Source organism: Lithobates pipiens, unplaced genomic scaffold (assembly GCF_037356315.1).
Source record: "Lithobates pipiens isolate NorthernLeopardFrog02 unplaced genomic scaffold, aLitPip1_a1.2 Scaffold_13, whole genome shotgun sequence".
Taxonomy (NCBI): domain Eukaryota; kingdom Metazoa; phylum Chordata; class Amphibia; order Anura; family Ranidae; genus Lithobates; species Lithobates pipiens.
Window position 1 is genome coordinate 176526890 of NW_027507718.1, and position 16466 is coordinate 176543355.

At 38.5% G+C, this 16466-nt stretch overlaps 1 protein-coding gene across 5 annotated transcripts in view; it reads left to right on the top strand.

Annotated features, from left to right (window-relative positions):
• Positions 1-3851: 3851 nt before the first annotated feature.
• Positions 3852-16466, top strand: part of SSBP4 (single stranded DNA binding protein 4) — a 660119-nt gene continuing 647504 nt past the window's right edge. For 2 of the 5 annotated variants that reach the window (XM_077475913.1, XM_077475915.1), the window contains exon 1: positions 3852-4049. In XM_077475913.1, the coding sequence (XP_077332039.1) occupies positions 3994-4049 (56 nt within the window). In that variant the 5' untranslated portion in view covers positions 3852-3993. The remainder of the gene's footprint in view (positions 4050-16466) is intronic. The other 3 variants (XM_077475911.1, XM_077475914.1, XM_077475916.1) reach the window with 3 other exon arrangements.

Sequence of the window (16466 nt, forward strand, 5' to 3'; positions counted from 1 at the left end):
ACACACGGTTCATGTGTAAGGTAAAGTCTACAGGTTTGGAAACATCAGTTTGTAGATGGATAGAAAACTGGCTAAAAGACAGAATTCAGAGTAGTGGTTAATGATTCTTACTCTGAATGGTCTAAGGTTATCAGTGGTGTACCCCAAGGTTCAGTGCTGGGACCCTTGCTTTTTAATATCTTTATAAATGATATTGGGTCTGGGATCAAAAGTAAAATTTCCGTCTTTGCAGATGACACCAAGCTATGCAGTGCAATAACGTCCTTACAGGATGTCATCAATTTACAAGCTGACCTCAATGCTCTGTCTAATTGGGCGACTATGTGGCAGATGAGGTTTAATGTTGAGAAATGTAAAGTTATGCACTTGGGGGCTAAGAATATGCATGCATCATACATGCTAGGGGGAGTACAACTGGGAGAATCCATAGTGGAGAGGGATCTGGGGGTTTTGGTAGATCATAAACTCAATAATAGCATGCAATGCCAAGCTGCGGTTTCCAAAGCGAGCAAAGTCCTTTCCTGTATTAAGAGAGGTATGTACTCCAGAGAGAGAGATATCATTTTGCCCCTGTTCAAATCCTTAGTAAGACCTAATATGGAATATGCCGTTCAGCTTTGGGCACCAGTTCTCAAAAAGGATATCGGGGAACTGGAGAAAGTGCAGAGAAGGGCAACCAAACTGATAAGAGGCATGGAGGAACTCAGCTATGAGGAAAGATTAGAGGAACTGAATTTATTCACTCTTGATAAGAGGAGATTAAGGGGGGACACAGTGCCTTGCGAAAGTATTCGGCCCCCTTGAACTTTTCAACCTTTTGCCACATTTTAGGCTTCAAACATAAAGATATAACATTTTTATTTTTTTTGAAGAATCACCAACAAGTGGGACACAATTGTGAAGTGGAACGAAATCTATTGGATTTTTGAAACTTTTTTAACTAATAAAAAAATGAAAAGTGGGGCGTGCAAAATTATTCGGCCCCCTTGCGTTAATACTTTGTAGAGCCACCTTTTGCTGCGATTACAGCTGCAAGTCGCTTGGGGTATGTCTCTATCAGTTTTGCACATCGAGAGACTGAAATTCTTGCCCATTCTTCCTTGCAAAACAGCTCAAGCTCAGTGAGGTTGGATGGAGAGCGCTTGTGAACAGCAGTTTTCAGCTCTTTCCACAGATTCTCGATTGGATTCAGGTCTGGACTTTGACTTGGCCATTCTAAAACCTGGATACGTTTATTTGTGAACCATTCCTTTGTAGATTTTGCTGTATGTTTGGGATCATTGTCTTGTTGGAAGATAAATCTCCATCCCAGTTTTAGGTCTTTTGCAGACTCCAACAGGTTTTCATCCAGAATGGTCCTGTATTTGGCTGCATCCATCTTCCCCTCAATTTTAACCATCTTCCCTGTCCCTGCTGAAGAAAAGCAGGCCCAAACCATGATGCTGCCACCACCATGTTTGACAGTGGGGATGGTATGTTGAGGGTGATGAGCTGTGTTGCTTTTACGCCAAACATATCGTTTTGCATTGTGGGCAAAAAGTTTGATTTTGGTTTCATCTGACCAGAGCACCTTCTTCCACATGTTTGGTGTGTCTCCCAGGTGGCTTGTGGCAAACTTTAGATGAGACTTTTTATGGATATCTTTGAGAAATGGCTTTCTTCTTGCCACTCTTCCATAAAGGCCAGATTTGTGCAGTGTACGACTGATTGTTGTCCTATGGACAGACTCTCCCACCTCAGCTGTAGTTCTCTGCAGTTCATCCAGAGTGATCATGGGCCTCTTGGCTGCATCTCTGATCAGTCTTCTCCTTGTCTGAGCTGAAAGTTTAGAGGGACGGCCAGGTCTTGGTAGATTTGCAGTGGTCTGATACTCCTTCCATTTCAAAATGATCGCTTGCACAGTGCTCCTTGGGATGTTTAAAGCTTGGGAAATCTTTTTGTATCCAAATCCGGCTTTAAACTTCTCCACGACAGTATTACAGACCTGCCTGGTGTGTTCCTTGGTCTTCATGATGCTCTCTGCGCTTTCAACAGAACCCTGAGACTATCACAGAGCAGGTGCATTTATACAGAGACTTGATTACACACAGGTGGATTCTATTTATCACCATCAGTCATTTAGGACAACATTGGATCATTCAGAGATCCTCGCTGAACTTCTGGAGTGAGTTTGCTGCACTGAAAGTAAAGGGGCCGAATAATTTTGCACGCACCACTTTTCAGTTTTTTATTTGCTAAAAAAGTTTAAAATATCCAATAGATTTCGTTCCACTTCACAATTGTGTCCCACTTGTTGGTGATTCTTCCCAAAAAATTTAAATTTTATATCTTTATGTTTGAAGCCTGAAATGTGGCAAAAGGTTGAAAAGTTCAAGGGGGCCGAATACTTTCGCAAGGCACTGTATATAAGGGGTCCATATAGGGAACTTGGTGTCGAGTTATTAACTTTACAGTCAACAAAGAGGACAAGGGGGCACTCTTTACGTCTAGAGGAGAAGAGATTTCATCTCCAAATACGGAAAGGTTTCTTCACAGTAAGAGCTGTGAAAATGTGGAATAGACTCCCTGCAGAGTTGGTTATGGCCAGCTCAGTGGATTGCTTTAAGAAAGGCCTGGATTATTTCTTAAGTGTACGTAATATAACTGGGTACTAAAATTTATAGGTAAAGTTGATCCTGGGAAAATCCGATTGCCTCTCGGGGGATCAGGAAGGAATTTTTTCCCCTGCTTTAGCAAATTGGATCATGCTCTGCTGGGGTTTTTTATCTTCCTCTGGATCAACTGTGGGTATATAATTGGGTGTATGGGTTGGTATGATATTTATTATATATTTTTTATTTATTTTTTGGTTGAACTGGATGGACTTGTGTCTTTTTTCAACCTGACTAACTATGTAACTATGTAACATTTAAAGTATTCCATACGTAACTACAGATATTCCTTGTTTAATGACTTACATGTTTAATGACCAGTTGGACTTACAACCAGCTCTCCCCACCCTAACGACTCACTATATATCATTGTATGGTACAGCACAGTACAGAATTTTTTGTTTGTGTTCTGTACTTATGCAAATTAAAACAACGTTATTGAGCTGGAGTTTTGTGTTTAGGACTTTTTTCATAATACAGCACAGTACAGTAGTTAAGAATGCTTAAAATATTGATTACTTGTGGCTCCTCGTTTAACGACCAATTTGTTTAACTGGTCATTGGAACGGAACCTGGTCGTGGAAGGAGAGCCTGTAATATGTTAAACTGTATGTTCTGGGGGTTTTTAAGCAATAACATCGTTTTAAAACTAGTCTTGCTGCATACAATCTAATAACAACTTAATATGCTTTATTTGTTTATTTTTATAAAGATGTCTGCATTAATTTGGTGTAAACATTGAGCATAATTATAAAAAAACAAAAAAAAACACAAATCCAAAATGAATCAAAGTAAACATTTAATATGAGAAAACATAACAAAAAAACATAAAAAATAAATTATTATTATGAATACTAAATTAAAAAACATATGTATTAATATGCATTGTGTGTGTATATATATATATATATATATATATATATATATATATATATATATATATTTTTTTTTTACTGTTTTAGAAATAAAACGTTTACTCATTTCTTAAATAAATCTAAATCTAAACCTTCTTCTTGCCTTATGCATGCTGCATTGGCATTGCTCTTTTAAGAGTAAAAAAAAAAAAAAAAACACACACACACATACACACACACACACACACACACACACACACAATGTCATCAGGGTGGGAGGGATGAACCATTCCTGGAACAGCTGAACAAAAAAAAAAAAAAAAAAAAAAAAGCTCTGGCTGTTTCAAGATCCCCCATTAGAAAATGTGCGTGATTTGTGGCCAATGCTTCAGGGATGTAAAAAACTGAAGGGGTAGCTATGGAGATAGAGAGAGCATTGCTGGCTGCTTCCTTTGACAGGTGTTGAGTAGGAAAAGTCTGAAACAAGCATGTATGCCAAAGGGAAAGGATCCACTGTCCCCTCTGATAGCCAGGCAAGGGAAAAGTAAGTGCAAATCCATTGTAATGTTCACTGCATATACCTCGCTGCTTTATTTCTATGCTCCTTGCACGAAAGATGAATGGGAGCTAACAAATAAAGTGCAGGGGGATGGAGGTGAGGGGGCTCTAGATAAGCCATGTATGCTCCACATGCTCTGCTAATGCTTTCCCTACCCTGGACACAGGGATCTAGATGTCAGTGCTGTAACTTTTTTTTTTATCCCATACTGGGAGAAGGTTACAACTTACTGCTACTGTCCCACATGTCCCTGTAGAGAGGAAACAAAGTAGCATGTGAATGTGTTTGTCACCCTGGGAGATGTGTGCCTTGCATTATTGTTATTATCATGGGATCGTCAGTACAGGAGGAGGACTGGTGCTTTGTTGATGGAACATGAGTGCTTCCAAGTGATTCTTTTTCAGTGTATGAGATGTATGTGGGCTCCGTTATCATTGTGCATGTGATGGGAACTCTCTATAGATGTGTTTCCTGGGAGTGCAGTGCTTTGTTGTACTCTTCAGTATAGGCAACTTTCTTCACCTAAAGACAACATTCCCATCTTCCAGCAGATTTAGTTCTAAGCAAAATAGCTACTTGAGCTGTGCTACAGTTTATTATTATTGAGCTGTGCAATACATTATATTGCAGTTTTCTAATAATCCAACAGTCACTTACTCTCTGTTACTTTACTTTGTTTTGTTCATGTCTCTTCCTCATCTTAGTGCCAAGGTATTCATGATTATTATTATTACTACTATTATTATGGTCAGCAGCTAGCTAATCCCATTGTCATATAGCATCTGTCGTGGCATGGGAGTAATGCAGAAAAAGTTTTTATTACACTGTAAAGTTTATTTAAGCAATCTGGCAATTTGCAGGACTACCTTTAGTGATTATATTATTCATCTTATAAAATCTATTGCTTGTATGCCAATAAACTTGTCCATTTCTTTGTTAGAGAGAATGCATCTATTTGAATGATAATGAAGTCGAATTGCTAATTTCATTATTTCAAATTTCCCTCCTGATTTTTGTTTCTTTTCATTGGATGATACTTTGCCAAGTTTACCTACCTATTGGAACTCTGTATTAGGGTAGGCTGTCTTAATGTTTCTAAAATAAACAGCTTTAAACTGCCCAACTCTTCTTGTCTGTTAAAGTTGATGTCTTCCACTTTGCAACAGGATGCTTCTCCCACCCCCAAACTACTTTCTAGTACTTATAGCACAGTGAGGGATGCTCTCAGAGCCAGCTGTAACAATGATCTGCTTCACCATTGTACTCTTCAGTCCTTTAGCTGCTTTATTTCATGCATAGAACCCAGAACTCCTCAAAAGACATTGATCCATCAGTGTTTAATATGTTTACTTAATCTCCTTGTGTAAGCTTGGCTGTATACTTGGAACTACTACACTCTTGCAGCCGTGGGGTTATCTCAAGAGAGAATTAAATTAAATGATCATTTTGTTGTATCTGTGATGAGCATCGTGTCCTTTCTTTAATACAATTTCAAGTTTTTAACAATTACAAAGTGGATTTTGGTACTGCATATTCGTTTTAATTGTAAGTCTGCACGTAACCTAGACTGATAACTTTGTGAGCTCTGCTTAGTAACATGCTTTAACCACCTACAGCTTGGTCATTATAGAACAGCAGTGGGTTATGATTTATATATAGTAAAAAGTTTGACCCAATGGGGGTTATTTACTAAAGGCAAATCCACTTTGCACTGCAAGTGCACTTGGAAGTAAAGTTGCTGTAGATGTGAGGGGGGCATGCAAGGAAAATGAAAAACAACATTTTTAGCTTGTACATGATAGGATGATAAAATTTAGCAGAGCTTTCACTCATTTCAGATCTACCCTTAGATTTAGAGCGACTGCACTTCCAAGTGCACTTGCAGTGCAAAGTGGATTTGCCTTTCATAAATAACCCCCAATGTTTCTTTCTTGGTGAATCTTGTTGATTGTCCACACTGTAAAACTCAAAAAAAATTAATTGTATGGTAGTGTACTAGTTATTACTATTTACACATATATTATCTGGCTCTCTATAGTCAAGTGATGGATCATGTTTATTTCCATACACCTATTCTTCTTACCCTGTTGTTGGTTTGCCTGTTATTCCGATAGGCTTGTGCAGTTTTTATCAACTCTCAGTATAATACATAGTTTGTATTTACAGAACTCCTCCAACTACTGCTTGTAAGTACAAGCAGCTTTAGGATTCTAATGCAAAACGGATATTGTTTTAATGTATGTATTGATCAACAAAGTAATTATTTATGCCGTAAAATAATTATCATTATGTGTGCCATGCTGAGGCACAAACTGACCGTACAGAAGTAGAACCATGGTTCATTCAAAGAATAGATCGGTGCTCCCCCAGAGTTAGTACTTCTCACTGCACACTTGCATCATCTTTTCCTTATCATTGATTCAGTGGTGATATCTTTATTGTTTGTAAGCCAAAAAAGATAGTTTCCTTTTCTATGGAAAAGATGATCTTTACACAAAAGCAGAATTTATTTTAACATACCTGAAAATTTCTGCAGGCTATGTCCTGGACTTTTTTTATGACTTCTTTCCTCACCTCCATGCTACCCAGTTATCATAACCAATGATCAGGTTAGTGATTTGGTAGCATATAGTTGGTGATTCAATGAATGTAAGTAACAACAATAAGGGGTAACTTAAACTAAGAAAGTTTAACTGCTCTTTCTCTTCATCACTAAACGGTGAGCAAACTGTTAAGGGATTGTACACTTTATCCTGTACACTTGCATCATTGCTTACACTACTCTATAAATGTCTATGCAGTGATCCAGTGTTTGCTGTATAATTGTCTTTGCATTTAGAACTTGTTCACTTGAAAAATCTTCATTTTGTAGTTCATTTTTATTAACCTGGTTATTTAAAATTCACTTTTGTAAGAATCCTGTGTGTAAATGCTAAGGCACCCTATCATTTAACTTATCCAATCTCTAGTTGGGATACAGGGAAGGAGGTTTTTGTCATGGTGGCTTGCAGACAGTGAATGCTATGTCTTTATACAGTGTCACTTCCCCCATCTATAGTTGGGATACTGAGAGGCAGGGTATTAGTCATGGTGGCTAACACTGAATAATGAGCAGCACAACAGAGCGTCCACCTCCTTATATACCATCTCTATTGTAGGGACAAATGCAGGGGATGAAATACAGAGCTCTAGCACGTAAACATAGGACTAGGCCATCTATGGGCTAACCAGTTCTAAAGTTCATAAGTTTGTTATGTCATGCATACATTATGTATTGCATTAACCGATGAATCTATGCTTTTTTTTTTTACAAAGCAGCTCAACAAAATACACAGTAATATGTTACTGGACGCTGCAGTGCAGTCTTAGTGCTGTGGGGTGCTATTAAAAATATATGGTACCCCAACACACTAACACATGTAATGCACATCACCATGCATTGCAGTAATGCATCGCATAAGTGTAAAGGGGCCCTAAGGCTTTTCCTCTTCTAAAGGAATGCAAACACTGCAGCTTTTCTCAATGCAAGGCTGACTTTACTAAGGTAAAGGCCGGTCCCATATAAATCAGTTTGAACAAACAAACAGCAATTTCTTAAAAACAGAGAAAGGCAGAAATCTGTAGAAATGCTTGCTAAAATGCTTTCCCATGATAATGGTTCACCTACAGGGGTTTTAAGTTTTTCTCAACAAAGCTTGGGTTAAGCTTTAAATCTATGTGTACATGGCTGTTCCATTCAATTCATAATGTGGCATAATCATAGATACTTTATGGATACATTATCTAACAAGGGATAGAAACATGTTTTTTTTTTTTTTTATTGGGGCAGTTGTTAATAATTAGTTTAGTGCTTTCACTGCATTTACTGAACCCTTTCAGTTACATACTTTCCTTTCCATGGTAATTCATGTACTCTAAAGGAAATGCAAATGTTCAGTTAAAGTGAACCCCTATTCCATTTTACCTTTTTAAAGTCCTGACTAAGAGCAGACACCAAAATATGTCCTCTATTACCTTTATTAGGACACATGCTTTTTCTGTGACCCACTTTGACTTATGCCGCGTACACATGACCGGACTTTCCGGCAGACTAGGTCTGAAGGGATCAGTCCGTCGGACAATCCGATTGTGTGTGGGCTAGTCCAACCGTTTTTTTATAAAAAAAGTCAGACGGACCCAGAAATAGAACAAGTTTCAAATCTATCCGACAGACTCAATTCCAACGGACTAAAAATCGGGAAAACTGTTCATCTGTGTGCTAGTCCGACGGACCAAATACTACGCAAGGGCAGCTATTAGCTACTGGCTATTGAACTTCCTTGTTTAGTCCCGTCTTACGTCATCACGTTCAAAACGAACAGACTTTTGAACGGACTTAGTCCATTCATGTGTGGCCAAGTCCGTTTGTTCAGAAAGTCCATCAAACCTCTGCCGGAAGTCCGTCGGGAAGACCATCGGACCTAGTTCGTGGAAAAGTCTGCTCATGTGTACGTGGCATCAGATTCACTTTAATACTTTATTACTAGGGCATGACTTTACCTGACATCATGACTCCCCTGACTTCATGGTTAAAAGTCCTGCTAACTGCTATTCTTCCAAAAATACTGTACCCACGATCACTCTTATTAACCAGGCGGATGGCAGTTAGCGGATTCAGCAAAAATCATGTCCTAGTAACATCAAATTGGGGCACAGTGGGGTCTTTCCTGGTTAACAAATGTAATAGCAGAGATCACGTGAAATAAGATTACAGTGATGCTGATCAGATGAGGACACTGCGTAAAAATACTATTATAAGCAGTCTGGAAGTCAGAATAGATATAGAGCATTTTATTACCAAAATCAGGCATCCATAATAAACTTGCAGGCTTCTGAGTATGTGAAAACAGGAACAGGAACTAACTTCTACATGTAACACTGGTAAATAGTGACATCTACAGGCCAATATAATGTGACCCAGAAATGACAGCTGAGTTTTTCCACAAGAGTATTTAGAAATTTTCTGTTTCATCCTGCAGATTCAATGCAATTTAGAACAATTGTAAGGTACTTGTCTTGACCATCCAGAGTTGCGCTTTATACAGTTATCAAATGTAAAAAAAAAAAAAAAAGAATGTTCTAAGGAAACAGCAGCTTGCACAAAAAGGTAACACACCAATCTAACACAAAAAATATCAAAACAACATGCATCACTCAAGCGCAAAGTGAATTAAATTAATACACAAATACAATTAAGAAATCGGAAACTATGAAGTGACATCAATTATGAAATCATTAAAGTGCATCAATTAGTAAGGTGTACTGATTTATACAAAAACCTTTAGTGTGCAAACATAGCCATCCTAAAGTTCTGGTGCTCAATAAAGGTCCAGCAATTTATTGGGGTTGATTAATTAAAGGCAAATAGACTGCACTTTGCAAAGTACAATTGCACACTGCAAGAGCAGTTGCTCTAGATCTTAGTAAATGAGCAGAAGCTCTGCTGACTTCTATCATCCAACCATGTGCAAGCCTTGTGATTTTCCACGTGATTGGGTATTCTTGCAAAGTTCAGCTTTTACTTTATTTACTAAGCTCTGGAGCAACTGCACTTTGCAAAAATGCACAGTCTTTATGCCTTTAGTAAATCAACCCCATAAGGTCCCCAAATCCACATCAACTAATTTTCCTGAGCAGGTGCGGTGCGATTCGGAAACCAGCATGGCTCCTGTGCGGGTTCCCGCATCGCATCTGACTCACAGGTAGGTCACACTGCTCACTGCAAACTGCTGCGAGTGTCAACAGAAAGTCAATGATACCCCCAAATCGGTTTGCAGAATGCAATGCGAACCCTGGAATCCAGTGCGGACCAAAACAAGGGTCCTGCACCATTTTGGTGCGAATGCGATTTCAGCCATTCACCTTTGGCTGAATTTGCATCGTACAGATATGGCATGTGATTTGCACAGCAATGCAGTGCGAATCACATGTGATGTCTGGCATCGCATTAGTGTGAACCCAGGTGTACTCTATAATAATGCCCCCCACATCATTATAGAACACCTTAGGAAGATTTGTTGCTCTGTATATAGTTATATCATCCAGATAACACTATATACTATGCAGCATACACAACTAAGCACCCAGCAATGGAAAATCAGCAAGTTTGACACATATTACTTTAATAAAAGCTATACTAAGAGAAGTATGGGGGGATTACATGGCTGATCTCTTTCTAAAACTGGCCATTCAGCGGACGGAATAAAAAAACAAAACAGGTTCCTCCATTCACAAAAACAAGGTAGATGGAGGAACCAACACCTTCGGGATACCGGCCGCTTACAAGATATACTGATCATTTTCAAAATGAATAAAAAGCTTTCAATACACAAGATACATTGATCAGTGGCTAGGGCCAATCGATGGAAAATTTTGCAACACGTCCCTTCAACAGAAGTCTTTAAACAATCGATTTATGTCGAGAAGAGGAGCCCACACACTGATCAAAGTTCTGCTAATCCTCAAATCGATCAGTGTATAGAAAGCTTTAGAATGGTAATTGCTTTGTCTGTCTCTGGCTTCTTTACTTTATACATCACTATCTATACAGATTAGATTGAGGTCAGAACTCTCAATTGCATACCTATTCCAGGTCAACACCTGTGATTTTTTTGGATTAAATGGCATTATTAATTTGAACAATGATAGAATTAGCAAAATATGTTACATTATATAATTCCTGGATTGCTACATAATCTAGTGCTGGGAGATTGTCTGTAGTTTTTACAGAGCAGTTTGGATAGCAGTTTAAGATTAACACATTACACACAACTTAAATTAAGTAGAAAATATTTATAAAAATAATAATAGCCCATGATAGCCATATGCCTGAACACTATCTGACAATGACAAACCATGTATTATAAAAATATACTTTGAGTAAAGTGACCACTAGATGGCACTGTTTATAAAAACAAAAATCTATATAAAACAAGCTGTGCTTATCAGGTAGCAGGTTCTATTTATTATTTTAAGTGATGACTTTGTAATTATCCTTTATTCTTAACGAGAATATTTATTTAAAAAAAATGACTGCTGACAAATGTCCAGACTATGAGTAGTTTCTGTTTTTTTTCTAGACGTGTGCAATTTGTGTGGTGTTTTATCCTGGTGATAACTGTTAGCGGCTGTAAATTCTAAGACTCCACTCTACAAAGAAAAAAATAGCTATTATTTTCCTAATTCCTGTCCTCGGGTCAAGTCTTGGATGAAGATATATTAAAACCACCTATACACCTATTGGGAAGATTTTCTTTCACTTCCAGTCCTTGTGTCACCAGGACCTTGGTGTAATCTGCAGGAATAAATCCCTAACCCACCACAATATATAGCATAAGGATCATGTTTAACCACTTCACCTCCGGGAAGGTTGACCAGGCAATTTTTTATGATACGGCACTGCTTTATTTGAACTTACAATTACGCAGTCGTACAATGCTGTGCCAAAATAAAATGTATGTCTTTTCCCCCCCAAAAATAGAGCTTTCTTTTGGTGGGATTTGATCACCTCTGAGGTTTTTATTTTTTACGCTATATATACAAAGAACGACCGACAATAAAAAAAAAATAAAAAAATAAAAAAATTAAAATTATATATATATATATATATATATATATATATATATATATATATATTGCGTTCTGCTCTACATACAGTATTTTTGGTAAAAAAAATCTCAGTAAGCATATATTAATTGGTTTGCACAAACGTTATAGCATCTTTTATTTTTTTTTGTTAGGAATGACGGCGATCAGCGGCTTATAGCTGGACTGCGATATTTTAACAGACAAATTGGACACCTAACTGATACTTTTGACACTTAAGAAAAAGTGACATTGTTACAGTGATCAATGCTAAAAATATGCACTGTCACTGTACTAATGACACTGGCAGGGAAGTGGTTAACATCAGGGGTGATCAAAGGGTTAACGGTGTGCGTTTCACTGTAGTGGGGGAGGTACTTTTACTAGTGGAAGACATGGATCAGTGTTTCTGCTTTTCAGAAACACTGATCCATGTTTTCTGCACTGATAGAACGACAATCTGCCTTGTTTACATAGATTGGCATTCTGTCAGTGTACCAAACGATCAGTGGGTGCCGACGGACAATGGGTCCATGGAACCTGTTGATCAGCTCCCGCTGTGTAAAATCACTGCGAGCCGCCGGAGGTGCGCACTTGTGCCCAAAACCCGGAAATGCAGAATCATGTGTATATCTGTGATTCTGCACAGCATGGCTTCCCTGTAGCAGTAAATATGCTATGGGGTGGTCGACAAGTGGTTAAAAAAGCTGTACCCTTTGTCATCAGGGCCTCATGCACACTTGATGTTTTTTATGCAGCTCCTGGAGTTGTTTGGCATGTTTTTTTCCCCTGCTTATATGGGGTTGATTTACTAAAAGTGGAGAGTGCAACATCTGGTATAGCTCTGAATAGAAACCAATCAGCTTCCAGTTTTTTTTTTGTGAACTTAGAAGCTGATGGGCTACCATACACAACTGCACCAGATTTTGCACTCTCCACTTTTAGTAAATTAGTCCCTACATGTCCATACAGACATAGGTGTTTAGGGGAGTTTAGAGGCACAAAAAACCTACAGCCACTGCATTTAGGAGCAGCAGAGTTTTGGCAGAAAAAAATTCTTGACCCACCTAAACTCGTCTACTTTAGCACTTGAATGTTAATTTCAATGACCGAATATATTATTATTCTGAACAATGAAATGAATCAACATCAAAAGTTCAACACCTTGGCCAAAAATTCTAGGGACAAGTTCTAATTCTTCAAAAAGCTAAATGCGTATTGACCTTGGTGCCTTACAGAAACATCCTAAACCCATTGTGAATTTTTTAGACAACCTTGGGTCAGCAATCAAATAACACAGTTGGCATTGGCTGAAAGCCTTCCCAGCTTTAACAACAGACTGCAGTAGACCTGACCTATCAATAATTACTGGGCCCCTTAGATGCCTACCTATAATTAGAGACATACTGACTGACCTGAACACATCTCCTAGAGTAGATGTACGTTTTCTTCCTTCAGGGATATAAGAAACCCTTAGAACCCCTATACTACTGACCTAACTCTAGTGTATTGTTTCTTCACTAGACACTGGTAGGAACAAATACTACATTTGCACTTAGAAAAAAGGACAAGAGCATTTCTTTAAGCTTTGAAACCAATTATGATTGCCCAAAAAGAGAATTTACCTTAACTTTTATAAAAAAACATCGATTTAACCAAGTTTGTGACATTATCATTCAACCAAAATACAGAAAGTGCTAAAACTGGCATCAACATTTCTAGTCACTGACTAAATTCATGAATTCATAAATGATGGCAGTAAATAGCGCTAAATAATACGTTGTACCTACCTATTATTTTATGCTAGCAAAAGTATGCCTGCTTAGGCAACAGGGAATGGAAACAGTTGTATGGCAAATTAGATACAAGAGAAATGACTGCATATATACTGTACAGAAGAGTGCAACCCACACAACACTATACAAATAAACTCACTTTTTTCTTCATGTGATAAAGTCTCAGGTCATTCCCTATTTAACACTTTTATGGCTGTGGCTTTCTTATGATCATATAGATCATATACTGTTTTCTTGCAATAATAAGCCATAACTAACAGATTAAAATTAGTCTTGAGTGAATCTTAAAGTGGTTGTAAACCCTTACAAACCATTTTGACCTACAGGTAAACCTAGATTAAGGCTTACCTGTAGGTTCAAGAAATATCTCCTAAACCTACACGCACACGGGAGTGACGTCATCGCTGTTCCGGCACTGTGAGTGGCCGGAGCAGCAATACCCGGAAGGACGCTCTGTGCAACAGGGGACAGCGGGGACATCGCTGGCTCCTGTGTCAGGTAAGTGACACATAATGGGCTACTATGCGATGCATACAGTAGTAGCCCATTATGCTTTACCTTTGCAGAGAGACAAAGAGGAAGTAAACCCATCAGGGTTTACTTCCTCTTTAATAGAGAAGTATAGGGTTTTAAAAAAATTAACATTTACATTCACTTCTATGTAGCAACATCAGTGTGATGCTATGGCTGTCCCTTGTTGGCTCTAAGACAGAGAACTGAGAGATCACATGACCGCTGAGCACTCAGTTCTTGGTCGGCCCAGAGCAGAGAGCAGTGACCATCAAATAAGAGACTATCCACACTGTCCCTCCTGCAGTCACTGTAGCGCCAGGCAGGAGAGGGGGCAGGCGCTGCTTGCTCCAACTCAGAGGTGGAGCCAGCTGTCAATAAGGTAGCCAAGTGGATTGTGACAATATTGTCAGGATCCTTCCAGGGCTCTGCCACTCCAGCAGATAGTGGGCAATAGCCCACTATCAGCTGACTCTGGGTCACAGGAGAGCAAATGTATGTACACTCCTTTAAACCACAATAGAAGTAGGGCTAAAAATAACTTTGGCTGCACTTCTTCTTTAAGTTATATCATATCTGATTGGTACAATGATAAATCATTTGCCGTATTTGCATATAAATGCAGGCTATTTGCATATGATTGTATTTGCATACTTGTGTAACCTGCAAAATAGTGCCCTGGCCACAGATCTGCCGAGGGCAGTTGTGCTGTGTGTGATCCAGGTTTTTCACTCATCAGGATATACAGTACAAGTGCTCCTGTACTATGGCATGAGTGGCAAATTATCTTTATTGTAGGGCAGCCAGAATGTTTCAGGAACCATTTGTTAGTCTCTGATTTGGTTGTGTACTGCTTATCATTGGATTCAGGGACTAGAGTACACATTAAACTTCATTTAAATGGTTCAACAAGTGTTTATAAAAATAATTGAGTTTGACTAGATGCTCATAGCTTTCTGTGTCTGGTTGAGCCTGAAACATGCTGCCAAGCCACATAAAGTAAATCCCCATGGCCATCTTTTTGCAAAACTATATTGTGGCCAATATGTTGGTTAATTTGTATGAAGATTCTGTTTGAGCTGAGTTTCTTTCATCAGAATATGACCTGACCTGAGCTATGTCAGCTTCACACACAGGCATGATTATGCACAGGAGTCTATAACATGTGTTCCGTTGATTTCTACTGATGTGTTTGACAAGTTTCTTTCCTAAAGGAGACTTTGTCACCATGTAATAAAAGTAAAAAAAAAAAAAAGAAAAAAAAAAGATGCATACAAAAGAAGTCTTTATATACTTAGCTTGACTGTGCCACTATTCTCCAGCACATCCAAGAGATACCACTGCCGGAAGAATCTTCACCTCCACCACTTTTGGGAGTCTTGGATGCCTGGTCCTCTGCTGCCTGTGTTCTCTCCCGCAATGACAGTACAGCAGTTTGGGAAAGGACGGCCCATGGGTATTAAAATACTTCTTTTTTAATGCAGCTTTTTAATATTATTACATGTGTCAATAGGGTTGCTTTAAAGTGTAATTCTCAGTAACTTTACAAGTTTACATGAATAAATTCCTATGTCATAACTCTGCATTAATACCTTTTTTCAAAAATCAGTCCTTAAGCTCCAAACAAGTGTTTTTTTCCTCGATGGAGACAATATCATAATTTTTCTAAAGGCTGAAGTATTCCATCAGTTTCCTGAGGGAATATAATATTATAATATTGCTCATACTACAACTTTATCATTTTGCAGCAAGGTATTTGGTTGCAGCAGGTGCTTTCTGATCTTTTGAATAGAGCTAAGTAAAGGGATGAGCCTGACATACATGGGTTCAGTTTTGAGGCAGGTTTGAAGAACATCACTGAAGTTCGGGTGCTGAATCTGAACCCCACCGAAGTCAAGAGGGAGCCAATTATTGTATTAATGACCATTTTCTAGGCTAATACAGGGGTTGGAAACACTACATGCTTTGCAGGTATGGAAGTGACAACTTGTTTCCTGTTGAAAGCAGAAGAGATGTAACATTCTTTTGCTTCTGCTATGTGATGGGACACCTAGCTAACAGGTGGGAAGCCTCACTTTCTTCATTCTCTGTGTGCACTGCTAGTAATCCAGAGTCATGTCAGAGCTTACGGAGTGTAAAAGAGGGCACATTGTTGGGGCCCGCTTTGCTGGTGCTTCTGTGACTAAAGTTGCCAATTTATTTGCAGTGTCGAGAGGCACAGTATCAAAGGTTATGATGCATATGCAGTTTCTGAAAAAAAACGCCATCTGATAAGCATAAAAAAAAAAAAAAAAAAAGGACATTGCGCAGGATTATGACCCGGAAAAAAAAAACTGCTGCAAACGTAACTGCAAAGCTCAACCTTATTGTTCCAAAGCCTGTGTCCATAAAAACTGTGCAGAGGATACTCCAAAAGCAAAACATTCATGGGCGAGCTGCAATTGCCAGACCTCTACTGACTGATATTAATGCT